General features: G+C 40.2%; 2 protein-coding genes across 4 annotated transcripts; one reads left to right on the plus strand and one right to left on the minus strand.

The window, feature by feature from the left end:
- The first annotated feature begins 2,545 nt into the window (after positions 1-2,545).
- Positions 2,546-16,293, plus strand: pkp1b (plakophilin 1b). Its single transcript, XM_080785434.1, has 13 exons — positions 2,546-2,862; positions 3,727-3,821; positions 4,888-5,300; positions 5,976-6,114; positions 6,343-6,550; positions 7,938-8,106; positions 9,183-9,300; positions 10,440-10,619; positions 11,992-12,162; positions 14,189-14,342; positions 14,457-14,643; positions 14,901-14,985; positions 15,371-16,293. The coding sequence occupies exons 1-13, from the start codon at positions 2,661-2,663 to the stop codon at positions 15,443-15,445; spliced, it is 2,196 nt and encodes a 731-aa protein (XP_080641560.1). The 5' UTR covers positions 2,546-2,660; the 3' UTR covers positions 15,446-16,293.
- A 1,775-nt stretch (positions 16,294-18,068) lies between these two features.
- On the minus strand, positions 18,069-25,477 carry LOC308334565 (troponin T, cardiac muscle-like; the record flags this gene model as incomplete). Of its 3 annotated transcripts, none has more annotated exons than XM_080791364.1 (11): positions 25,069-25,092; positions 23,782-23,808; positions 23,629-23,647; positions 23,451-23,514; positions 23,222-23,338; positions 22,467-22,544; positions 21,787-21,888; positions 21,587-21,699; positions 21,350-21,440; positions 20,613-20,653; positions 18,069-18,796 (listed from the first exon to the last, which is right to left on the minus strand). In XM_080791364.1, the coding sequence occupies exons 3-11, from the start codon at positions 23,631-23,633 to the stop codon at positions 18,757-18,759; spliced, it is 651 nt and encodes a 216-aa protein (XP_080647490.1). In that variant the 5' UTR covers positions 23,634-23,647; positions 23,782-23,808; positions 25,069-25,092. The 3 variants fall into 3 exon arrangements, with proteins under 3 accessions (XP_080647490.1, XP_080647489.1, XP_080647491.1); XM_080791363.1 differs by having other exon boundaries at positions 23,782-23,811; XM_080791365.1 differs by lacking the exon at positions 18,069-18,796 and adding an exon at positions 25,473-25,477 and having other exon boundaries at positions 20,609-20,653; positions 23,782-23,811; positions 25,069-25,095.
- Positions 25,478-27,860: the final 2,383 nt, after the last annotated feature.

Consider the following 27,860-nt stretch of genomic DNA (forward strand, 5'->3'; position numbering starts at 1 on the left):
GCTGTTACTGTGCGTTTGCTTTTTTGACTGTTCCGCTATTACATTCAACTCAAATCCATGTCTCCGAGGTGAACAAATCCAATGAGCGCATGCACACACACACACGCATGCACACACACGCGAGTACGCGCACACACTTGGTGGACTTTTGTGGAATTTACATTGACTTAGAGTCAATGTAAATTGACTCATGTCAATAGGAGAATAATATAATTATTATTCTCCTTCATCTTAACCCCAAACCTAACCATATGGAATGCAGTACATTTCAATTATACAACATTCCTGACATGATATAGGCCATATTTGGGGACTATTCTGTCCCCAAATATGGCAGGCTACACTCTATACACACACAGGTTTTTTCCATCATCGTTGTGTACAGTGTATTCTAAATCTAATTGTTGTGATACCTTTTCACCATTAGAAGGCAGTGTTTCATTGCACCTGAGAGGTCTGTTGGTTGGTTATATGGGACCAGTCATCAATCTGTGTGGGACAAAGAATGGAAGCAAAATTATATCCAGCTGTGCGACTGTTGTTGCAGTACCGTAGTTTGAGACTTTATTTATACTTCCTTCATGCAATTTGAAGATGCATTGAAGAGGGGAAGAAACTTGGTATTTTAAAACAGCCATTTTATGCTGACTGGTTACAGTTGTGATGTTGGTCAGTAGCCAATACATTTTTCACTCATGACTCACTTCTCAGCAGGGACACTTTGACAGAAAGACTCGCTCACCGTATAGAAAATAGAAGTAAGACTCCTGACTTAAGAAAATATTTTCTCTTTTATTTTATCATGCTCATAAAGTGCTCTGTGCTAAAAGTGCAATTAAAAAGCAAATGTTTTCGTCCTAAGACCTTCGTCGGTGCTATATCATATCACTTCTCAGCAGCACATGCATACCATGCTGAAGTTGGTGTTATAAACATTGTACCGTAAGTATACAACTTATGTGATATGCACTGACCCATTAGTGGGTGCATACAGTACAGCTAAATATGTTTTGATAAGTTGATACCGTCTGGTCTGACCCCTTTTAAATAGTTACATTTCCAGTCTGTTGTGGAAGCGGAGGCTTACAGTAAAGTGGTGACTGGACATCTTCTAACGTGTGTTATCTGTGTGACTGCCAAAAGTGAATCACCAGCAGATGCACTGTAGTCATCACAAGGGATTAGGTGAGAAACGAATGCACGGAGTCAGACAAAGTCATGGAAGGTGTGATGCTTTCTGACTTTGTCTGACGTCATTGAACCGCTATGGTTAAACCACTATCTGGCAGATGGGTGTGGTGTGGTGAGGTGAAGTGAAAGTGCCACAGCCAGGTGAACAATGAAAATCTGTCATGCCAGTTGGCAGTCTCGTATCTGTGCCAAAGATTTGTTAAATTCCCATGACTCCCAAGTAACCGTTTGTTACAAATTTAGAAGAAGTAAACTGGAGTCTAAATGATTATAGGCCTACCTATAGAAAAAGTTTAACTGTTTGTTTCCAAAACTTTCAGTTGCATGCATTTGGATACATTTCCATTTTCATTTTCTCTTTCAGCATTCTGGTTCACCACTCCTGCATCTCCAATAAGTAAGAAAACAATGTCATTTATTTCCCCTTTTTACCTCCTTTATTAAGATTTTCCTGTTTTTTGGCTATATTGAAGTGTATAATTGTACAATTTGTACGTCTCTAAATGTTATTATGAATTGAACAAGCTGGACCTCTTGTAGACAAGTGTAGTGCTTTATTGGGTCGTCCACTCAACATTCTTTGTATTGAGTTGTGCGCAAGGTGCTTTACATAGATTGTGCATTACATACACAAACCTTCATACACTGATGGAAACCATGCAAGGCACCAACCAGCAAATCAGGAGCAATTAGGGTTTCAGTGTCTTGCTCAAGGACACTTCGACACCAACTCTGGGGGAGCCCGGGTTCGAACTGGCAACCTTGCAGTTACCATCCACTATTCAGCCGCTCTACCCCTGAGCCACCACCGCTGTAGTGTAGGCCTACTAGCGTGGTATAGGCACTTTAGGCAGGCCTAAACTACACATCGATCGATCCCAACCGTCACTATTGAAATAACTTCTAATTCTATTATATTCTGTTGCCCTTCTCTGTGGCAAGTATTGTTTTCACTATAACAGTTGCAAATCAATTTCAAACCTTGCTGTGCAGTTGTTATATGGACCTTGCCTTGTGCAGTCTAATAATGACTACAATAATAGTTGTGGTGGTAATAAACTATCATAGGCCTATTGAATGAAATCAGTATCCTGTTCTAAGCCAGCATGAAAGGGACTTTCACTTGCTGCACTTCCATGTCCATTCGCTATGCCTGTCAAGGCATGTTTAAATTGTAGACAGACTGAGTCAGACACTGATGCGTGTGTGATTAATACAGGCAGGCCAGGGACGAGGGAGTCTAGCCTTTTGCTGAGACACACCCAATTCAAATATCACATCAGTCCCGCGAGTCTATTGTGTTTTCTTGTGGGCGAGGTCTGATTGTTCAATGGGCAGGGCTCGACCGGCTCTGGGCAGGGCAATGCTCGCTTTAACAAGGAGTCAGGACACCTGTAGCCTACTAGGCTACTGTACCGCATCGCAGACTTGACAGACTGGACTGGACTGGACTACGCAGATCTGTAAAAATGTTGACGCTCGATCCACTGAAATCTGCTATTTCCTTTGATAATGTTCATAACACGTCTCTCGCGCTGCCCTCCGTAAATCAGTATCGATCTGGTCAACAGCGCGTTTTGGAACAAGTGCAAACTGTCTCGCGATCCAAGTGCAGGCAGAGGCAGGCCAGCAGAAGCGGATCTGGACCCACCACTCCTGCATCTCCAATAAGTAAGAAAACAATGTCATTTATTTTCCCCTTTTTACCTCCTTTATTAAGATTTTCCTGTTTTTTGGCTATATTGAAGTGTTAAGTGTATAATTGTACAATTTGTACGTCTCTAAATGTAATTATGATTTGAACAATCCGGACCTCTTGCAGACAAGTGTAGTGCTTTATTGGGTCGTCCACTCAACATTCTTTGTATTGAGTTGTGCGTGAAATGTAGGCCTACTGTAATTCTGCAAACTGTTAATAAATACTTCATATACTTCTACAATCAATAAAATTATGAACTTATATTACTCGTCTTGCTAATTTAACCAACACACATTTGTGCATAGCCTACCTGTAAAATAGCTATTCAGCCGAGACTTAGCCTATACCTAATAGGCCTATGGCATAGCCTACTACTGTTTCTATAGATTTTTAAAATTTTGAGTTCAGTAGCCTAGGTTAATTTATTTACTCCATTTACGATTTTACACTCTACCGTTTTTTCTTTACATATTCCAACTTGAAAAGGAGCAGGAAGAATATAAACCTTATTATACCTGCATGCCCCTATCTTCAATTAAAAGTCATCAAATTATAGATCTGTAAATTCTGATCTAGTTGGCATGGCTGTTTTGAATCTCATCTTTTGTTGAGCACAAAACCACTTGTTTCTTTTGTAATTATTTGTAGGAATTTATTTTTTGTTTCTAAATTGTCTTGTAGTAGGCCTATAGGCTATAATGCTAGATAGCATTTCACAACTTGCAAATAATTATAGGCTAATTCATCAGAATTTTAAGTAGGTCTAACCAAAGTCTATAAACTTTTGATTTTAGTTTTTTGTTACATTTCTTTATTCTTTCTGTATTTCTATTCAGGCCCTCTGTACGACAACGTGTTCACCGACTCTTTCAAGTCTCTCCCCCCCTCACTCAATGGAAGTAGATACATTGGAAATGGACTATCTCAAATGGTATGGTGGAACCTGTTATATATGCTGACCCACACACCCTACATACCAATTATCATTGTATTACTGTCTAGGCTACTACTGTATGTATACAATTTGGGGGAAAAAGGTGTGTGTGTGTGTGTGTGTGTGCGCATGGCATAGCATGCATAGCATACATTTGGAGAACGCAACATGAGTGACTTGCTCTTTGTTACTCAAACACAGATCTTTGTAATGTATATTTCGTTATCTCTTTGTCTCTCATACCATGTTGTGGTATGTCTTTTATCAACAATCTTGTTCATCTCTGGTGAGGCAGAAGATTCTGTGAATACTGTAGTAACGAGCAAGCATTTTACACATTTCCTATATATAGCCTACATTTTATTCAGATTAAATTGTCTTGAACCACAGAAAACAATCGATCGATTGATCTCATTGTGATCCACATAAAATGATATGGTTTATAAAATTGATCTGTTTAAACTTAAACAAACTGGGACATTTTTATTTATAAATATTATAAAATATAGGAATTGTAAGTCATGCTTGACCTCAACATTTTTTTATTAAATAATTCTCACATACTTTACATGCCACCATTATGTAAATAAAAGTTTGCTGGCCACAGATACTTTGCCTATGCTGGCAAATTTATCTCTGGCATATTTGTGCAATTGGTTGTTGTTGAATAGACTACTGGTAAGAAGAAGAAAAGCCCATTCTTATTGACCTGTCCTGTTGAGACTGCAGGACTGGCTCTCTCATAACATAATTAATACACCATTTAACCCTAGCATCTCTATTCTTGGGCTAAACATTCTGCACAAATAGCAGATCTACAAGCTCACAACACGTTGCAATGTGATGCATTGTTATCTGTGAAGGTAATTAGTGTAGAGAGAGAACCAGAGGGGGCCTAGAATAGAGCCCTGGAGGACACCGGTGAAGTATATAGATTAGGGATTAAAATGCCCCACTACCAACTCCATATCAGTCACATCTTTGCAACGGTTGACAAAAGCCTTTTTCATTAAAAAAAAAACCTTTTCATAATGAACATAATATTTATTCCTTGGATCTACAGCTCAGCCAGGAGAAGACTGTCAATCGTCGGATCACCAGTGCTTCAAAGGGAGCAACTGTCCAAAGGAACAGCTACCATTATGAGCAGGGTTCCATCCCTGTTATCCCTGTGGCACACGGCAGAGCCAATACCAGCCGCAGTGAGCCCGATATATGTGGCTTCGTCAAGCGGAATAGCGCTGTGCCTTCCCGCAGACTCCAGTCCAACAAGTCCAACACCTTGCTGACACAGAGAGCCAGCAGTCAGTTTGTGGTGAATGGCCCACCCCTGCCTCAGCCACCACGCGTTATGAATGGCACAAGTTACACCAACAACAAGAACAGCCAGTTCGTAGTAAGCAAAACCCACCTGTACAGACCACCATCCAAACACTCCATTGTTGATGGTGCATCTAAAAGCAAGGGAGATTCTGGGTGAGTGGACCTATATATGTTCAAATTAAAATGCTGTTAATTTCATGTTACATAAGTATCAGGAGTATAATGTCGCTGTCGGGCAGAAATCTTCTATATTTAATCTTTTAGTTTTTTCATAAATGAATTCGCTTTACTTTGCCATTTGGCAGTGTTGTGCAAAAAACTACCAGCGAGTTTGTATAAGCTATTTTCACTTTTTAAGAAGAAATTAAAGATTAGAGAATGTCTGAGAGTAGCAGGCAGTAATGCACAAGGAAAAGAGACCAGTAGACTTAGGTATACTATATAAATCTGCTTGGCCCTCAGCACTTGAACTGACTGGGAATGGTATGGTGAAAGAGCTATTAACAGGTATAGACATGTGTGTAGTCAACGCATATCACAGTATATCAGGAGTATACGTTATATTAGCTTTATGACATGCCCAAAATAGGGATGCTGGGTTGAAAGTATCTACGTCTGTGTGTTATAAGTATTTACAAGGGCTTGTGTCTAAATAATTTCAACATTGGATCCATTGGAGCACAGGTTGCTTTTTTAATATCTTGAAAGGTAAAGGGTTTTGACATACAAAGCGTTTGCCTGACAGCGACAATATGTTCCTTGCTATATTGATAATATGCTACAGTATGTTTGTTAATGGCACAGTTTGATTTTCATTTTTAACTGTAGCTCTAGCAACGGTGGCATTGCTGATATGACAATGAGGGATGCTGTGGAGTATCTCTCTCATAAGGAGGAGATGTATCAGCACTGTGGTGCCTCCTTCATTCAACACAACACCTTCCTTGAAGATGCAGCTAAAGAGGAGGTGGTTAATCTCATTCTGTCACATGTCCATATTTCCCACCACACCACATGAGTGTAAATAGCAATTGTGTCGCTGGGCTTTGATAAATAACTGATGATTGCCTGTTGCCTGACATATTCACAGTTATCACATAGTAGTTACACGAAATGTATTTGCACAATGATAAAAAACAAACGTCACACAGTAGTATCACTATCAACCCTCCACACGTGTCTCCTCCACCATCAGGTTTTGAAACTCCACGGGGTCGTTCCTCTGGTGGGCCTGCTGCGCAGTCCCAATCCGCAGGTCTATCAGACTGCCTCGGCCGCCCTCCGCAACCTATCCTTCCAAAATAGCCAGATCAAGGAGGAGGTGCACCGCTGTGGTGGGATCAAGGAGGCCGCTGCCCTGCTCAGAGAGACAGACTCCTCTGAGACACAGAAACAGCTTACAGGTATACTATGTTGGCACACCTTTGCATCAGTGTTGATTTTGACAGCAAATTTACTACTTCTAGTCTGTCTTTTTGGTTTGGTTTTAGTCAAATTGCATTAATCTGAAATGTTAGTTTTAGTCTAGATTTAGTCAACTAAATATGTTATTTCAGTCGACTAAATCTACAGTTGATTTTGACATTTTGGCAGGCCTTGATGGTGTCGTAATGTCAGATTTTACACTTTGTTTGCATGCTGAAAATAACGGATCTACAAGCTCTATGAGCTTGTAGATCTGCTATTTTCAAAGCGCAACAAGCGACTCAGACATTCAACCAAACATATAATGACGTGTCTTTTAGTTCTACTGGATCTCTTCTCCACTAGTCCCTCCCTGACATTTTAGTATAGTTTTTATTTGTTGACAATATTGTCCATATATTGTCTTAGTTTTAGTCATCATAGCTTTGTCAGTGAAATTAACTCTGGTGCATACATAGACTGCATAAACACACTGCATGAGTACCGCATCTACAGTATGCAACACACTGCATGAGTACCGCATCTACAGTAACACACTGCATGTGTACTGCATCTACAGTAACACACTGCATGAGTACCGCATCTACAGTATGCAACACACTGCATGAGTACCGCATCTACAGTAACACACTGCATGTGTACCGCATCTACAGTAACACACTGCATGAGTACCGCATCTACAGTATGCAACCTGCATTATTCACAGGTGAAAATTCCTAAACGTGATCCCCACTTCAGAATAACTATACACTATTAAGCATTAGTCTTACTGTAATTAATCATGAATTCATCATTATTAATACATTAATAACTAAGCATTAGTAAACGCAGTTATATAAACGTTTTATTCCAGATTAATAACCTAATCTTTAATGTGCTTAAAGATTGTATTATCATTTTCTATATCACTGCTTATATTTAATTTAAAAATGCTTTATAAGGCATATATAGTCCTGAGTCAGACTCCTGACTTTAGATGAGCTTACACGAAACAGTTTGCGTATGGAAAAAAATGCACACTCACTAACCATTTCTAGATCCTTATATGTACAAATGTACGTACAACTAAACATTTAACATCCAGTGCTTAGTTAATCCAAAAACCCATGCTACACCATGGGAGAAGCTGGCAGTGTGAGTTCCACAAGCAACTTTTTATTGCCCAATATAACAATTTAACATAAATCACAGTTTTAAATGCTGACAGGCGGACAAGGTTCGTTCTGCTTTTTCTAGTTCTACCTATTATTACTGTATCTGGTTACAATGCTTGTTGCAATGTTTACGTCTTTATTGTAATGTGGTCCCTGTTAAAACACGTGGAAATTGAACTGAACGAGCGGATGTTTTGTTTGTTGCCGCCAGGCCTGCTGTGGAACCTGTCCTCTGTGGACGGCCTGAAGCCTGACTTGCTGAAGAGTGCTCTGCCTGTGCTAATGGAGAGCGTCGTACTGCCTTACACATCAGGACCCGATCGCACATTAAACTACAGTCTGGACCCAGATGTGTTCTTCCATGCTTCAGGTTGTCTTAGGTAAGGTGAAAGAAATCACACAATTCCTGGTTTTGGATATTATGCATTCTCACAATTGCAACTCACTTATTGTTAGGGCTAAGCGATCGGACTTCAAATCAATATCATGATTATTTTAAACCTTTGCCTTTATATTGCAATTAATTAATGATGATAAAAAACAGGGCAATATCGGAACTACAAGCTGACATGTTTTCTGCAGTTTTTGCATGCCACCATTGTACAACAAGTATAAAAGTATGTGGTTAATCAGATTCGTTGTATATATAAACTCCTCACAAAAAATTCAAAAACTTAACTTCAAAGTCAATTCCCTCCCCTTCCATAATACCAGTTTTGTATTTTATTTATTTTTATTGATGATTAGTCACCTTTACAACGAGGTATGTAAGTATCGTGCAGTTTGGATATATTTTCGGTTAAATGCCCAGCCCCAGGGGTGTAGTCGGGCGGAACCTTGGGTAACGCCCTTCATACAGTGTTTTAAGCAGGTGCACGCACATGCATGGACATGGACATGCACATGCGTGCCCAAGATGAGCCATCCAATGCAGTGTACTTTGGCTGGCTTTTTCCTGGCTACTTTTAGGTGTAGAACTAGTACGTCCTTGCGCCATCCGTGATGGCTGGTGTCAATCATTAAGGCACTATGGTACTAAAAATAAATAAAAAATAATAATAACTTTACATTATTATACATACATCTATTATCCTATCTTTTTCAGCTGATATAAATCAACTAAAACTACCTTGAATTTGTGCCCGTGTGTGCGCGCATGCACCGTTGCACGTGTGCGTGACATTAAAATGGCGTTCCACTTCCACCTGTGTGTGTTGTGTAACAGCAAATCAAATGCAATCCAAGAATATGTCATGTGTCGGGATCCAAATGACTAATTATTAACTATTACTATTATTATTTTTTGAATCAGTGTTCTACTTTATGTTTACATAAAACACACACACAGAGACACACACCCACACACACACACACACACACACACACACACAAAATATGTATTTATTTGTTTATTTATTTACTTACTTACTTACCTGATTACTTTACTTTTATACAGAAATCTGAGCAGCGCCAAACAATGCAACAGACAGGCAATGAGAAAATGTCGCGGATTAGTGGACTCTTTGGTCTGTTATGTTCAGAACTGTGTGGAGGCAAACAGACCAGATGATAAGGTAAACCTGTACATATCTTATGACACACGCACACCCCTCACATGCAGAATTGTCAAATTTAAATTCCGAGATGTGATCTGACATGTTGTGATGTTTGTCCTGGATAAGTGTCATGGTCCAGTAATGTAGAAGAGCAAAACCTAAGAGGATTATGTAACCCAGCCTTTTCTTTTATCTCCCTGTGTAGTGAGTAAAGAGTTCATGTATTTACCCACTGTACTCACATGAGTCATACTGGCTCAATGCTTTGCAACCAAAATATCAATCCTTACACAGCAATGGTTCCCAAACTAGAGACCGAAACTATTGAATATGGCCGAACTACAAGCTCATAGATCTGCACATTTGTAGAACTGCCATTTTCACTACCACTTTGCTTTGTTTTGAAAATGTATAACATTCTTTTAAATCTTTTGCTTTTTTTTTTTTGCTTTGCTTTTTTTCTTCTTTCTTTTTGAAAATCTGGCTCAAGGGCCTGTTCAGGGGGGGAGGAGGTGGGGCGTAGCGTGTACCTCCACATGCGTTATGCTCCCCTAGTGAGACCTGTCACTGTCAGGTGGAAAGAAGATGGTGGCTTGACGGCCCGGGTATCGGAGGAGACCCGAGGCTTTCTTCACCCTCCCTGCAATAACTGATTGTGGGGGTTAGCAGAGATGGAGTACTCATACTGGCTTTACTAAATTGGGACTTTTTTCTTTTTTCTTGAAGGGGCATGTTTTGCACAATAATAGTCTTTTCATTATGTCTGCCCTATGATCTCTGAGATTTATATTATTAAAATTACAATAAAAATATTTTAATCTGGCTCAAGACTGCATCCAAAATAGCAATCCTTCTACAGCAGTGGTTGCCGAACTTTTTAGCTCGAGACCTGGAATTCAAACTATAGATCTACAAGCTCGTAGAGCTGCAATTTTTAGATCTGTAAATGTCACTACCTCTTAAAAGTTTTTATTTGTTCATAGAATTTGTTACATTTGTTTTTTAATGTTTTAAATAATTATAAAATGACAAATTGTAGGAAACAAATACAAAGGGATATTTTAAGAACAAAGGGAGGTGTCGACCCATTGTTTGGTAAACACTACAGCATGTGCACTTACACAAGACTGTGATTTTGTTCCTGAATATTTGAATAGTCCGTGGAAAACTGTGCCTGCATCCTTCACAACCTGACGTTCCAGCTGGAGGCTGAAGCTCCGGACTTGTTCAACAGGATCACAGCACTGTCCAGGACAGCCAGCAAGAGACACAGCCAGGGAGACACCGGCCCCATCGGCTGTTTCAGCTCCCAGAGCAGCAAGGTGCTAGAGCAGGAGGTATGACGAGCTGTGTCAAGACACGTGTGTGTGTGTGTGTGTGTGTGTGTGTGTGTGTGTGTGTGTGTGCGCGCATGTGTGTGATGAGAAAATTGCGGAACAGACATCATGGCAAACAGAGGTTTATTAAATTGATTGTAGGACTAGTCCATACCCAATGATGTCAAAGTATTTGAACTCTTTTGGATTATTCGCTCGGTATAGATAGTTTAAGAATGACATGCCCCGAAAATATAATTAATCCTATTGGCGTGTGGTGTGTGTGACAACCCGGTCATTTATGGCCCGAGGTGGAATCGTTGCCACCCACAACCATGAGAAGTTAATGTTGACGCTGTTTCAGGTAAGCTATTTGTGTTAATAACACAACGTAGATTCGAACTTTGGATGTGTCAATCTGCGTGCTATTGCTATGGAGATGATATCCAAAGTGCCCCCCGCTCATAAAACTCTGTGTGGAGACAGACACAGGACCTAAATGAAAGGCAGTTGTCTGTGTGCGTCGTGTGCCAAGTCCACCCAGCAGCTATTCCATAGCCTGCAGGGACGAGGGACCGTAGCCATGACAACACAGCGCAGGGCACTTAACCTGGCTGCATGCATGCTCAGGAACTCTGCAACTCCGCTGCTTACAGTATGACAGAGTTGATAAAAACAGCAATAAACAGCTCAGACTTGGGAAAAGTGAAAAACGGGCCACGTCTGCTTTTAAAAGCTGGTCAATGCTTGTGTACAAGTTCAGGCTTGCAGAATCATTCTCGGCCGGAGGTACTCGGGATACACAGGAGCTCTCCGCACCCTCACATTGTGCACCCTAGCAGAGAGGCGTGCCCACCTATGCCTTGACTTCGCCAGGAAGCTGTTGAAATCTAACTTCAGGAACTGGCTACCTCCTCTCAGGAAAGAGATCTCTGGACGTCAAACTAGAAATGGAGACGACCTGGACACCCCATCATGCAGAACTGAGAGATACAGAAAATCACCAATCTCATATATGTGCAGACTTTTAAATGATAGTGAATTTTAAATTTGAGTTTTACACCATTTGGATTTTTAGATAGGCTATTGCATTTTAGATTTGAAGTTTTATATTTGTGATCGGCAAAATAATCCAGTGTTTTGAATGGCACCTGTCTTTTAAAACCTGTGATTATGCTGAAAGTTGAATAAACATAAACAGATCAATTGCTCACCCCATTGGATACTGTGAGCTGTTATGGCCATTTCAGATTACTGAAACACTTTTGACACGGTGTTCTCACAGTATTGACTGTAAATCAACTATGACCTGTGCTATCACACATGTGATGTATATTATGAGTGTCAACTACCGACCGAAGACTGTCATTTCTTTTGTTCTTTCTTGTTGTAGCGTCATTTTGACTATCCAGTTGTGGAAGAGCTCCACCCTAAAGGAGCAGGCTTGCTGATCCACTCCAAAACCTTGCAGAGTTACCTGTCCCTGATGGGCTCCAGCCAGCGAGATGACACCCTGGAGGCCTGCTGTGGAGCTCTGCAGAACCTCACCGCAACACAAGGCATTGTAAGCGGAAACGTCTTCCGAGTCTATTCTAATATGGTATAACATTTTGAATAGGTGTGTTCCTCATTCCTCATTGTTGAATGAGCACAGGGTACCTGGGCTTCAACTTTCAACTAGCCCCGGGGCTACGGGTGCACAACATTTCCGCTGGCTCACCTCCAAATTTACTGAGTGGGATTGCCATTGAACTTGTCTGTTCATCTACTATTGCCATGGAATTTGCTGTACACTTTCATGCTCCCAGGAGGATGACATATACTGTGATTTGCGTAGTGTACTCCCTATCCCCTTGTTGTTTAGTGTTGGAGTTAATAGAGTTTGTTTTTATGCGATTGTAGCTCCTCTGTAATTAGCTGCTAGCTTGTCCCTCAGCTCAGAGTACACCCTAAAAAAAAGTTGCTTGCTTGTGCAGAATGACATCATGACAACATTTCAGATTGCCCAAAGAGTACAACAATGTTTATAATTGGACGAAACCCAAGTCAATTTAGATTAAATTGATGCTCTCATTATTTGTTTCCCTGTCCGGTGGCATTGCGTCACTTCAGACTAGAGTTTGTATCGTCTGTTTTGTTTTGTAGGAAAATATTTAAATCCCTTCCAAAGTTTTGCCACCCCGTCTCCTCAGTCCTATAATGATTTCGATCATTTTTCAGTGTGCTTTTAGGGTTCTGCAGGACATTTCTGTCCGTCCGTCCGTACATCCGTCTGTCCGTCTGTCTGTCTGTCCGTCTGTCTGTCTGTCCTTCTTTCATTGTCAATCATTGATCCCACAAGGGGAATTTAGTTGTCATGGCAGCATGACACATAATTATGCCCTCAATGGTAATTATGCATAGTATAAATAGGAGGCACAGCTGTGATGATGGTCTGGTATTAAGTGTTGGTGCAGGGTAGACATGAAGTCTATGAAGTGGGTACGTAGTGTGTGTAGTAGGGGTGGGCTGTGATGTGCTGATGGATGGCAGCTGTGTGTTTAGAAGTCTGGCGGGGAGCTCAGGGGGCAGAAGCTGTTACACAACCTTGCAAGGCTGGTTGTGAATGATGCTGTGAAACCTTCTGCCTGATGACAGAAGGGAAAACGGGTGAGGCATTTGTTCACGATGGAACACGTCCTGATGGAGTGCAGAGAGACCCCTGTGATTCATTAGCATTTTGTGAAGAGTTACAATTTAGGCATTTGGCATTCTTAATCCAGAACGATTTACAGTAAAGAAGAACAACACACATAAAAGCAAGCTAAGAAACATCCGTCTAACAGTACAATATATGTACAATGAACCTATGAGTATACATGCACTATAGAGTGTCATGTCTACATCAAATGCTATCTAAATTACTCAAGTTTAGCCTTTGCATACGCCTGTAAGGTCGTCGAGGCTAGTGCAAGTGCTACGGGCTAAGATGCAGTCTGAAGAGATAGGTTTTCAGACTGCGGCGGAAGATTGGGAGTGAGTCTGCAGTTCTGATTGCAATGGGAATGTTGTGTTTTGCGATAAGCGTTTTGTGGCATGTCACGTTTTCTAAAATGGTGTGTTTTGTGATACTTGTTTCTTGAAATCTCTTGTCAGGAAATGGAAAATATAAACTTTTCAAGAAATGAAGAAAACCCTATTAAAAAAAACAAAGCAATATTGACTCATCAAAGTTGCTATTGTGACTTTATATATTGTCAATTACTTGAGGGGGAGAGAGGTGGAGTTTTCTGCTTTAGCAGACAGTTTGAGGGTCCAATGGAGTTAAGAGGTATTGTCCGAACAAAGCGCTTTTTAATACTTTTCATTGGTTCAATATTTTATACACAGGGTATTCAATAGCATTGATTTATGGAGAAATCTAAAACCTCAAAAATGGAGTCCGAAATGCTGTTTTGCGAAATGTGTTTTTTTTTTAAAATGCCGTAGTTTTTTGTGAAAAGTGGTTTTTCGAAAATGCCATTGTGTAACCCTCAGGGCCACCGTAACACAGAGCAAGCATTCAGTTCCTTCATTCTGAGTGCTGAATATAACCTTTTGTTCTCATATAGGTCTCCAGTGTAATGGGCCACACCATTGTGCAGAAGTTAAATGGCTTGCAAGTCATTTCTCCCCTTTTGAAGTCACCCAAGCCTAACCTGCAGAGGAACACTGTGGCCCTTGTGGGGAATTTGGCCCAGAACCAGAACCTGCAGTCTGCCATAGGTGAGACGAGAGATTCAAGACCATGTCAAACATGTATTATGTTGTTCCTTCATTATTACCGTAAATAATTACTCGCAAATGTGCCAATGGTTTTTGTTTGCCCTCTCATTGAAGCCCGCAAGGCACTTCCAGAACTGACAGGAATATTGAGTTCCGGCACCAAGGAAGGGAATGAGTCTGACGACACCCTGGCCATGGCATGTCAGACAGCTCACTGCTTGTTGAGAAAGGAGCCTGAGCTTGGTAAACGCCTGCTCAGCAACAACCTGATCAACTCACTGAAGGACTTGAGTCAGAACAAGTAAGGTTACATCGGTGGGAGGATTGAAGTATAAATTAATTACATTTTATGCTGTGTTTTTTCTTTTCTTTTTTGCAGTATGTAATGTATGTAATATTTGTATTTCATTCAGTTGTTGTGGATTATGCATGATTGTGTTGACATTGTACAATTATACACAGTGCTTCTAAAAGGATTTAGATTTTGGCTATTTTCTAGTACACAAGTCTTGATTCATGATTATGTGACTGTGTTCTCTCTCTCTCTCTCTCTGTTAGGTATTTCCCCAAAGCCAGCAAAGGCGCAGCTCTACTTCTCCACAGCCTCTGGTCAGATAAAGAATTACATAACTTCCTGAAAAAGGTAAGCGAGTTCCATTATCCTCGTGGCTATCTCAGTGAGCTATCTCTGCTATGTACAGTATTCCCCTTCAAAACAAAAGTCCACGCCTCTCTGAGGTATTTGTGAGAAAAGAAGTGAAGACGGACGGGTTGAAAGCTTAGGTTGGTGATATGGAACAATATCACCATGACAAAGCTAAAACACTATGGGCTGTATTTAGCGTGTCTTATTACTTAACTTAAGAGGCGTGGTCAATGCTCTTTGGACACTCAGAATAGCCAAACTGAATCTGCATTGGGGAAAATCAGTTATCACCCACATGCTCACAGGTTTGTCAGTATTTCAGGTAGGATGAGATTGTTTCAAGACTTGCAATTTTAATTCACTTCTCTCCCTTGTCTTACAGCAAGGAATGAATAAGTCTATTTTTGTGAACGATGTCACCACTGCAGCACTCAAGTCTGTCCAGGTTGTGGAATGACACACCGGCCAAAAAGGGATCCTTTTTTTTTGTAAAGCACCGTCTCTCAACATTGGGTTTGGGGACCACCACCAGCGGTCCAAATGGACACGGGTTTATTCATACTCCAGTTTTAGGTGATAAGGCCGACCACCGAAAACTACAACACGCTGCGGTGGTAAGTGACTCACCGCTCACCCAAACACATCTCTCTGTTTTTACTAGTAACCACCGTTTCGGTGGTCACCTTATCGCCTACATCTGGGATATGAATAGGCCTTTACGGGTCTGTAACTCTGAGAGTGCACAATTAACTCTGGGACCCCAATCTACTCTGTAAAATCTGCTGTTTATTTAACCCAAAGAGTGTACAGTTGGACCCAAATGGACCTGTAAGTTTGGGTCCATTTGGTTCCATTTGTACACTCAGTTACAGACCTGTTGGGGTCTATTTGAATCCCTAGTGGTCCCCAGCCCAGACCTGATGTTGAGAACCAGTGTAAACTTTAAGGACTCAAACTACAGTTGCTCTTCACACCACCACTGGGACACAATAGAGGCTTAGCATGGTTTCCTGTCTCATTTCACTAGAAGTCATCATTTTAAAAACAATGTTTTTGATGGATACATACATTACACATGTACAGTAAACACTACACCCCCGGATGTACTGTAGATAATAGTGAAAGGTATATTATTAGCTTTGATATATTTGTTACGCATCAGCCAATGCAATTTGTATTTGCTTTTTTACTCTATTAGGTCAAAGATATTAACAGTGAAATGTGTGTTGCTGAACCAGAATGACTCTTTTGTTTTATGAGTTGTTCTTTAGACATTTTATGAGTATTAAACACTTTGCACTGATACGGTTTATTTGTTTTAGTTTTTCAATAACCAACTAAAGTAAATATCATGTATCCACTGCAAACTCAGAGGTAACATTATCTTTACGTATACTTTAATTTATATTATTTGTGTCACAAAGCTACAGGTACCTCCAACTTCATATATTATATTTTCTACACCTACAGTGTATCACATTGACATGTGGTGCAGTTTGCTATGGTAACACCTAACCATAGACTGTAAAAAATATGGACAAAGCGTTCCCCGGGTCTAACATGAACGTAAAATGAAGCCTGTCAGTCCTTGTATTGTAAATCGCCATCTTTCTAGATCCGTTTGGGCCCAGCTGGCCCATTGGCTGGCCCAGACAACGAGGCGGGACTTCCCCCCTTCTTCTTAGTTGGTTTTTATTTTGACTCGAGTGGGTGGGGAATCCCGATCATAGACTGTAACGGTAGCCACGCCCCTCAGAACATACGCGACTTTATGGTAATTATTTTAATAAATGGGACCATCATTTTCCAAAAAGAATATTACCGGTATGACATTAGAAATGAGAAAGTATTCATGACCATGTTTATTAAGGTAATACAGTCTAGGTGAAGTTGGGCCCAAATACATGGACTTCTATGGGGCTATGGGTTTTTTTGGGCCCAATGACAGCGCCACAACAGGCCATTATATGAACTTTCAGGAAATCCCGATTTCTTTGGTGGCTTCACAAAATATCTGTCTGACTGCCCCCTGCACCTAACACACTCCCAGATACCTTCTGGCTTGGATAACATGTTAATAGAACTTGATTCCCAGCAGACACACACACTGCTATATTTCTCAATTTTGAGTGATTCACAGTCATTTTGTCATTGTCACAGCTGACGCCTAATACTCAGCTCACAGCTGTTTTGTCACATTCCTATTTTGTGTGCGTAGACCATAGACTGCCTTCGGGCAGTAAGAAAAATGCCAGGTCTGTGATTTACAGTGCTGCTAGAACCACTGAAACCATTCTGTTTTTAATAACATAATATAAGAACTGTATTCCAAACATAATACAAAATGTAGCCCAGGCATTCTGTCAGGGAGGTGGGGCTCTGTGTTGTTATCTTTGAGGGGCTAGCCCCTCCTATATGCCCAGCTTTGTGTGTGCGTTTGTACCCCATAGCGATGATTTCATTGGCAGAAGTGATTCGCCGGATTCTGGATGAGGAAAAAAAGTTAGGACATAATAGTGAGGACCGCAATTGTGGCGGAATGTGATGATGTATGATGATATGATCACTTCACACGGGTGTGAAGCATAGTGGTGGCCTCATGTGTTATGGGAGATACAGTTCTGTTGTTTCTAAGCCTGAGAATTGTAGTTTATTTGTAGGAAGACTTTATTTTCTATGAACAAATCCAACAGTCCCCCACCACCTGCACTACTTTGTAAAGCATTAGACCTACAAGGTTTCACAATATTGTCAGTTAGTAGTAAACAGCCAACATTCACTGAAGTTACTAAAACAAGCTCTTATTTCAGTGTCCTGTGTTAACTTTTATTATTTTAGAATAAATCACACTTGTCTTTATAAGTGCAGCATTGGCTCAAGTCGATGATGCTTGTACATGGAGCTAACCTGACTTTGAAAAACGCAACGGCAAGCAACACTGTGTACTTTAAAGTATTAATTAACGTTAAACGTCATATATATATCCATCCTGAAGGATGGGTAAATCACATAAATCACATCCTTGTTTGGGGACTTAACGTCAATCATCGTCAATCATGTTTGGCTCATTGTCTGATACATTTGGATCCAGCCAGGAAGGTGTGGCTAAGCTTTTAATGCTCACATGGTGCTCATCAGCACATTCCCACCAGAAATGGGTCATACAAAAACAATACAGTTGTACAGTATTTTACTTGACAGAGCATTACATTTTATTCACTTGTCTTTAATCACAAACACTCAAGTCAGGCCTGACATGTGTTACTATACTAAAAATAAACTAAAAAGCCTTCAACTTTGTATTAACTAAATATTTAGTTATTTGTTGTTGTTGAAAGTATTTACTATACTGTCAAAGTCTGTAAAATGTACTTCGTTAAGTAATATAATTAAACACATGATGCAACACTGAAACTCACACCTGTGCAAATCAATAAAAAATAAATCAAAACCATAGCCTATTACAGCATTATTGGTGATAAATTCCACATGCACTTTATTGGATCAATGATTTGTTTTGAGAGAAATTTAAAAACAAGCAACAACAACAACATATTCTCCATTGAGTAGCTAAATGTTCTGTTTGCTCAGAAAACCTTTTACTTTACCCTACGCTCATTTATTCTTCTATGTGCGTCTTTGTGCGACCATGTCACACAGAAGTCAACAGTTGAAAATCAGTTATAAGCACAAATTAGGCCTTAAGGATATTAGGATGTCCGTGTTTCAGGGTGGGGACAGATTCCCCCACTGTTCTTCTGGTTGGTGTTACTTCCTCAGGGCACGCTTGCTCCTAGTACCCTTTGTACTGAGAACAAAGCAATTAGGTGAGCACAACTCCACTATCAAAGTAAAATATCATATAATACTGTATGTGGTCCTGGTACTGCAGCCAGATGCTCATTCCTCAGTCAAAATTATACTACATAGTACATACTGCAAGTTTAAACGTGCGAAATTGGCTCAAAATGGGTAACTTACACGTACTGTATATGTTGTAGTTGATCACGAAAGATTATCTGTACTGAACTGAACTATACTAGCAGCGTAAGCATGAAGATATGTTGCATGTGACGCCATGCTCTACTTTATCAAGGATACTGCAGGGTGCAGGCCCAAACATATGGGATGTCACTGTTACAACAATACATAGATAGTGTACATGTCTGTCTGTTCATCATCACATGCTTGTATGCCCAGCACACAGTTGGTTCGTTCCTCCTGTCCTGTCTGTCTATCTCTATCAGCCATGACTCATAATCCCCCAGCCACCTCTGCAAATGTATACCGGTATATGCTCTGTTGTTCTACAACAGCTTGACACTCACTCACATGCATTTATTCTGGTAGTCAAAACAAAAAATTATCATGAATCAACACAGGCAATGTTTCAACATGATTATTGTATAAATTTATTAGTCATGGTTTACACACTAGTAAAATATTTACAGTATGCCATGCAAAAGTAATTCCATGTAATCGAAGAACATCAAAGCTTGGCACGAGTACTAGTTTATTGGATCCTGCAAGCTAAAACGGCAGACCAAGCTCATTGTGAATCAGTCAACATGCACAACGTAGGGATTTGAAGATGGAGTTCAAATGCTTTGGATAACAACACAGGGGTGTTCATCGTTTTAATATGAACTATACAGTATTACCAGACATCTCATCATGCTGTGGGTTAAGGCTTCCTCAGCTGCTGCCATTAAATCCAGGCTCTCCCTCAGTTCCGTGTGCATGCTTGTATTGTTGTTCGTGTTTACTGGCCCTGTCCTTGGCCGAGCCACTTTTCTTAACCCTTGCCTTTTGTTTTCTCCAATCCTGTTGTGGTTGGGTTTAACTGGAGGAATAGCAGCATGGTAGGCCAGTTGACACCAGTAACTGCCATGGAAGCCAATTCTAACAGCAGCTGGTGGAACGTATACACAGTGAAATCTAGAGTGTTCATTTGACTCTGAAGAGTGTACAAAATGGACCCGGAAGGGGTCTCAAAGTCAAATGAACACTCAAGATTTCCGTGTAGGGAGAGGTGGTGGGACAGTCGGCATTGAAACGGGAGGAGGTCACTAGGTGAAGTTTTACATCGGTGCAGGCTTATCGGTTTTAGCAGGGATTTATCAATTGATGTATTTCTGTTAGTGGAACGTTCGCTATGACTTGTTATTGAACAGTGCAGTATGTAGACATGATTAACTTTGATTCACCTTGAAAGATCACATCTAATTGCAAAGTATGAGTGTGCATGAAATTAAATCTTGTTTTCTCCAATCTGGATAAATGTAATTAGGTCACTCACAGTAATACACATAGGGTCACAGTACATTTCCCAGTGTTCATTTAACATTTACACTTTACAAATGCAACCCAATTGCCCTGTAAGTGTCTGTTTGGTTTCATTTATACACTCTCAGAGTTACAGATGGATAATTGAACACTAAGGATTTTACTGAGTACATTCCTTTTCACAATGTTTCCCAAAACAGACTCTTTATTAAGTTGTCATACATATAATATCATACCAAATCATGTGTTGGGGGGAGGGCAATAACTGGCTTCTTTCTAGTTATTGTGTCCAACTGTCCATTTTTATGTACAGTCTAAATAAATCATGACATACTTACGTCTTCTGATGATCAGAAACCCGGTTTCTCAATACAGTGACCTGAACAATGGGAAAAGAAATTAAGATAAATTTCATGTTAATGACAGTTTGACATGCTGAACTTTGATCACTGCTTTGTATGCCCTCAACTCACGTCAATATGTACAATGCACAGCAGGAAATGTCCATGAGGGCAATAATGGAGATGAGTTTCTCATTTAACAATGTAACCAGTTATACGGTACATCCTCTCCCTGTCTGATTTAGCTCTGCTTTTGTCTATCTGTCCTGCTTTTTAAGTGAGAGTAAGTCAAAGTAAGTGTGTGAATGCAAGAGAATGGGTGGCTCTGTATCTCTGAGAGTTGCTTGTGATGAAAGTTAATCATAACTGTGAACAAGAAGTCACTGGAGCAGCTCAGACGATTTAGGCCCTTAGTCTTCGTCAGGTCATGACCTGACGAAGATGTAACTTACACATCGAAACGTTGTCACTTTTTACCTGCACCCTGTTATAATAAACTAAGGGCCTAAATCGTCTGAGCTGTTCCAGTGTCTTCTTGTTTGCATGTTATCTGTCCTGCTCCTGAGATGCACCAGACTGGCCAGCTATAGGCTAGAGGCGCGGCTGGAACTCCCTTCTACATTAATCATAACTGTATCAATGCCTGTCACGGTAGACACATGTTCTGTTAGCTTACTTAAGATAAGAATATAGAGATATGTGTAAATTAAGAAATGTGTATGTTTATAGCCTACCTCGTACTTCTGCCTCATGGATTTATACTGAAGTTCAAATTTCTCTGCCTCTAGTTGTTGCATCCACTTCCAAAGTTCATCCGCCTTTTCCCTGTCAATATAAATACAAAATATTACAGCAGCTTAGAGGATGAATGTACTCAGGATGAGAGAAATTGACCATAGACCTACAGTATAAGTAGTTACTGCACTTGCATTGTTCACAGGTAATCTACTAGTTTGTGCAGTTTGCTGTACCTCAGTTTAGCTTCACTCTGGTTTTCAAGGGTTAACGATTTACGCCGATCACTTAATAGCGTCCTTTTCTTCTCCCTCTCCGTTAGCTTTCTCGGCGCGCCTTTGGTTTGTATCTGAGGTTTGGAAAGAAGTCCATTGTTGCTGTAACTACAAGCATTCTGACAGTCCCAAGTGTTTATATTTGACAGAATATGACTTACCTTGTATCCAGTGAAATTCAAGCTGGCGAGAATGTTCTTCTTTTTGTCATCGTCAGCTGCTTTCCTCTTTGCCTCTACCTCCTCTTTCCTGGTTTTCTCTTCCTGGAGGACCAGATGAGTTTTGACCTCACTCGCAGCTGCTAACATTTACATTATATACTAACATTTATGTCAGGCTGTCTAACTTAAAGTTCAGGTCTATAATGCATTATAATCACATTTATAATGTAATGTAATGCGGTTATAAAACATTATAGCTGAAGAGCATTATAACAATCCTTAATAAATGTTTATAATCATGCATGACAATTAACTTATAACACTGTTTATAACATAATTATAAGATCAGTGGAACAGCACATTATGACCTTATCTTAGCTAGTTAAAAAGTGTCTTTGTTATGCATACCCCACACACACGCACACACACGTCGTTTCACCTGTAATGATATGCCCAAAATACGATCTACCAAAAAAACGCCAGAGTGAGTTGTTAACCCCACACAAGCAAACAAACATCCACTGCTCATGAGCAATAAGGGAATCACCCTTATATATCAAGGTATATCTGGCTTCTGATCCTCAGATGGGGCTACTCTGCTACACTGACTTATTTGGTATTATTTGCGAATAAATGTGACCCAGTTCTTGTCAGTATCTCATGACATGTCATGTACACACCGCTAGTCTGTGTGTACGCTCTTTATCCTTCTCCGTTCTGATCTTGAACTGCTCGGCTCGCTCCGAACGACGTTTCTCCTGCAAGAACATTATAAACATTTCAGTCATATAAATAACTATTGATATGTTATTAATTAAAAGCAAACTCCTACCAAACATACAGCGGGAGGAAGAACAGTGAATGCGGAGGGTTTAAAATAGGTCGTCAAATTGGTCTGGTCAGCTGGTTGACTCGTCAGCTGTTTTATATTATATTTAAAAATATATTTAAACAAATAAACAAAATGTTCATAAATTAAAAACAACTTGACTAGTTTGTGTCCCAGGGAGACATCAAATCTTTTGGGTTTCGAGCTAAAACATTTGGGAACCACTGCACACCATGCACTGCACACCAACATGTAATAATGGGCATGTGTAAACCTCAAGTGTATCGGCCTGAACTATGAGCTTGCACGCTACGCATCATATACAGGCATGCATTAGTCATATTCTATTTAATCCATGCTTATATCAATATACCGGTATTGTATTATGAGCGGATTATAATGCATTATTATAGACATGGGATTCATAGAAAGTAGTGTTATACTAAAGAGCATTATAAAGTCTACGCCTTCTGACCAAGTTATCGGCATACAGTAGTAAGGGCAATGTCCAGTTTTGCTCTCACAACTCTCCCAAATCCCACTAAAGCAGAAATGTGATTAAGTATGCATCTAATAAAGGCTGCATCTGTCAAATTAAATATGTACCATTCGATCAGAAAGACCAAGGAGCTCCTCCTCTTCCTTCTTGCGACCCTCAAAGTGAACTTCGATCAAGGTCTGAAGCTCTGTCAAGTCCTTCTCCATGCGCTTTCGATGGATGTCCTGTAGTTGTTGGGAAAAGTCGTAAAAAGAAATGAGCTATACATTATGATCACTAGACAACTAGGCTATGGAAATGATACAGTAGCCTATATGCCAATTTAGGCACACTCACGTCAAAGTCCACTTTTTCCCCATCTGGGATCTTTGGAGGTGCTAAGCCAGGCACAAAACCTGGCCTTAAGTAGGGGCAGGAATAAAAAATAAACATCTCCCAATAGTGGTGAGAGCTCTCATTGTCAATATACTGGAACTGTACTTGAAGGTTGTAAAGGTGTTATTTTACTACTCACTTCATCCTCGGCTTTGACCCTTTTGTACAAGTACGTTCAATGGCGCAAAAGGAGAAAATATAATTAAACACAATATACTGTACACATGTATTTTTACTTGCTCGCACATGAACCAGTTGTTTTTATGTTATGCATGTCCCTTCCATAGCCTACCTCCTTCTTCATTCTCCTCCCCGTCATCTGCTGAAAGGTCACATGGTCATTGTCAGCATTGACTGATTTGTGAAAGGTCTACTCTAGACTCCTGAGAACTGACCTTGAAATAGACTGTGATAGAAATAGTGGGGGCTGAGAGCCCGGCTCTAAGATAGTCCTATACCTTTATTTAATTTAAGTGAAGTCATAGCTGCCATGCTTTGGGCCAGGTGTAGGTTTATACCTGCACCGTGGTTGGTTTCCTCCCGAGTATCTGCCTCTGTTAGAGAGATTGAATAGGGAAATCCTGCCTGTCACTTTTTCTTTCCCCATCAGTCAACACTGTTTATCTCTACCCCACTGATGGGTGTTAGCCCAGCCCTTAAGGCCTTGACACACCAAGCTGAAACTGCATTGTGTTACGGTTCAAGACATAAAATGATCATAATTATGCAGCCCCAACAAATTAGGTATCGTTGAAGAGCACTACAAAAGAGTAATTTGTCACCGCAGCTTTTGGCAGCAATCCTACTTTCAGTGGAGTTTTGTAATCTCATCACTACTAACCTTGCTATTGCCAAAGGCACCGTGTAAGAAAACGATACAGCCACCAGGCTGCTTCCACAAAAAATGCCATCCGTTTTGGCCAGCCAGTGTTTCTGTGAGGTAACACTATAACCTCTTCCTTCTGCACAAAAGGTAACCCAACCTACTGTACAGCTATGTGGACCTTTTAACTGGCATACAAATGAGGCTGGCTGAGTATTGTTCCCTCACCACTATCATCCCCAAAGTAGTCCTTTGAGAACAAGCTGACCTACATTGCTCTCCAACACTAACTGTGCTCTGTGTAAACGGGGGCTGCTCAGAGTTGTGGGCTGACATGCACTAAGGTGGACAGAAACTGAGAAAAAAAGTTGTCTTTATCTAGAATCCAGTGCACCTCTTCATTAATAACTAATCCCTATACTTAAATTAACTTGGGACCACCCAGGGGTCATTTTGTCCCCCTATATACACACCAAATCTCTTAACAGTTACAGTTTTTGAGTGGTGCAGCCACTCCAAGGAACAGCAATGTCTGTCTGTCTGTCTGTCTGTCTGTCTGTCTGTCTGTCTGTCTGTCTGTCATTCAGTCAGAATCCTCATATTAACTAACTGGTTTAAGCAGAGGAATTCATTGTGTAAAGAAGATAACAAAGTGGCAGAAAAATCACCCACAGATTATGTAAATATTGATCAGTCGCTGGGATCTATAGGCAATGTTTTACCCTGGTTTCTTAATATGTTGATTGTGATACATACCACCAACATCTTCCTGTCCTTCTGCTACTGGGACCATGTTGGAGAGAAGTGTTCACAAATTAACATGTCATTTAGGTCTGATAGTCCATACAGGCATACACCATATGCATAAAGAATGATGCAAATCAGACACTAGCTGCTGTTGTACTTTTCAAGAATGTCAAATAAGGTCATTTTTATATTGGTGAATTAAGATCATCCGTATATGTTCATATGAGAATATTTTATAGTTTAGTTTCTATTCAGCTATGTCATAATTTATTTAACATATAAAAAATATCTCATGCAAGCTCCAGCTTTGCAGCCTTTGCTTGAATAATGAATAAATGCACATATTAATTATAAATAGATTTTATATAGAGCCACATTGCCCTATGTAGTTCTGAATTGTGAAACTGACTTACTTTGTTGTTCCCTGGACACACACACACACACACACACACACACACACACACACACACACACACACACGCACACAACAAAATCATTTGTCTCAGTTGTTGTCACTGTACTGGTATGATTTACACACAGTTTCGATAAGCATTCAGATATTGTATCTACAGTTATTATTCAGTTACTTACTCGTTTGCTTCTTCTGTGTCAGACATTCTTTAAGAAGATGCACCTGTATGGGTAAATAATTAACTAATATCAGTTGACAGTTGAACTGTATTTAACCTAACAGAATTAAGGCTCCCAAATTGATTTTACACAGCTTGTCATTGATGTCGACTCAGAAAGTATCCAGCGTATTTTTCAAGTTACACTGCAATAAGCTAATACAAGACATTTTAGAAAAACAATGTAAAAAGAAAACAGATATATCTATAGAATATAGACTCTGAGAGACTCACCCTGATTATATCAATGTGCGCTTGACTTGGTGATGCTTGACAATGTGATATTGTATACTGTGCCCCTCTGTTTGGGCCTAAGCTTTTAAACCTAACTACAGATCACATGGCGGCCCCCTGCCCATGGCTACAATGGGAGGGTACATACCTACACACAGATGGTAGGTAGGATCAGATACATAAGATCATCACGTATCCTCCATGGACCTTCAATATCTATTTTTACAAGTCCAAACCTGGAACGAGCAGCAAAGGATTAAGGCTCCAATAAAAAGTTGGTTTCACAGATACATGAAAGGTTTGCGATGTTTCATGTGAACACACACTTCACTCATTCTCAAACAAAAGAAACAAATCATTGGGAAATTCATGTCTCTGTGTGTCTGGTCTAATTGTGAAATTAGACCATTAGGCCGCCGCCTAATAGGGTTTTAGAACATGCTGTAATTCAAAGATTCAAATACATTGTGTATGAGCAGTGAAATTATATAGCAACTAATGGAAAGGTATTTTATAATCAAATAACTGAGTTGTCTCATAGGAGAATGAAATGAAAGAGTATTCTAAACCTCGCACCCTTATTAGCATCTGGCCTTTACTGTGTGAATTGCTGCCCTCTGTCCTCACACTCACAGGCAATAACATGAGATAAACAAGCCAAATTACTCATAGTGTGTTGTGGCTCAGCTTATGCCTCTCAGAAGTCAAAGCCAAAAATATAAAACTGTGTTGAAGACAGTCCAGTTACAGAACAGCAATCCCTGTTGAAGGGTCCAGTGGTCCACCAATAAATACTATTCGTCATAATGCCATGTGATGATGGCTCTGCTGCTCTGTCTGCCAGGGCTTTTGTTTGTTCTTTGTTTCCTGCTATTTGCAAGAGGCTGGGAGGTATTATAGAGGCTTGGAAGGTCATGCATGCTATTGGGACACCGGACCTGGGCCTGGTTTGTCACAGGATTTAAAAGCTCATGAAGCTCCACCCATGGCAGGGGAGACACTACACCCACCCATCTTTTGGTTCTGCACCACCAGAGCCATCATGGCATGCTTCACAACTGATCACTCCTGTCCGATCCATCCATGTTGTCATAAAAGTCTGGGTTGGGTTGTGCCATTTTCACATATACTTATATTATTATGTCATAGTCCAGATAATGACTTATGACAGACTCATAGGTTATGAGCAAAATGTCCGCCATGTGTTCAACAATTGGCTTAAACTTTACAAATCATTTTGGACTGACTGGAATGCATGGTGAGAATATATTTTTATTTTTATTTAACCTTTATTTAACCAGTAAAAACCACATTGAAACTGGCCAAGACAAGAGGCAAAATAAGTGACACAGCTCTGCCAGTAACAAAAATACACAACAAAAAACTGGACAGGCATACAATGCTCATAAATACAGTACCCACTACTGAAGAAACTCAAAGGGGGAACAGGAATGTTTAGTAACGCGACTAATAAAAACTAAAAACTAAGCAACGGAAATTGCTAGTAGACTAAAAAGCAAGCAGACATTTGCTATACGTCAAAGCAGGAGCAGTGTATGGGAAGTGTGCCCATGGCAATCCTTTTAAAGCTCACTATCACAGCAGCCATTTTGAGTCTGGTCTGTAGGTCATTCCAAGACCAGGCTTCCGAAATAAGCAATGCTTTTTTTTTCCCCAGCCTCAGATTTTGTTGGGGGCACGACGTAGCGTAACCAAGCATTTTATCTGAGGTTGAGAGAGTTTTGGACAAGTTCAAATTTAGAACCAATGTAACGTGGGAGATTACCAAGAATGGCTTTATAAATGAGAGAATACCAATGTAGTAACCTGCGAGACGTTAAGGAATACCAACCCACTAGGGTGTACAGAGTACAGTGATGAGTCCTATAGGCCCAATTCCCCCTATAGTATAATGCAGCATGACATATAATAGACATA

This window comes from Protomyctophum bolini, assembly GCF_963924005.1.
Source record: "Protomyctophum bolini genome assembly, chromosome: 2".
Classification (NCBI taxonomy): domain Eukaryota; kingdom Metazoa; phylum Chordata; class Actinopteri; order Myctophiformes; family Myctophidae; genus Protomyctophum; species Protomyctophum bolini.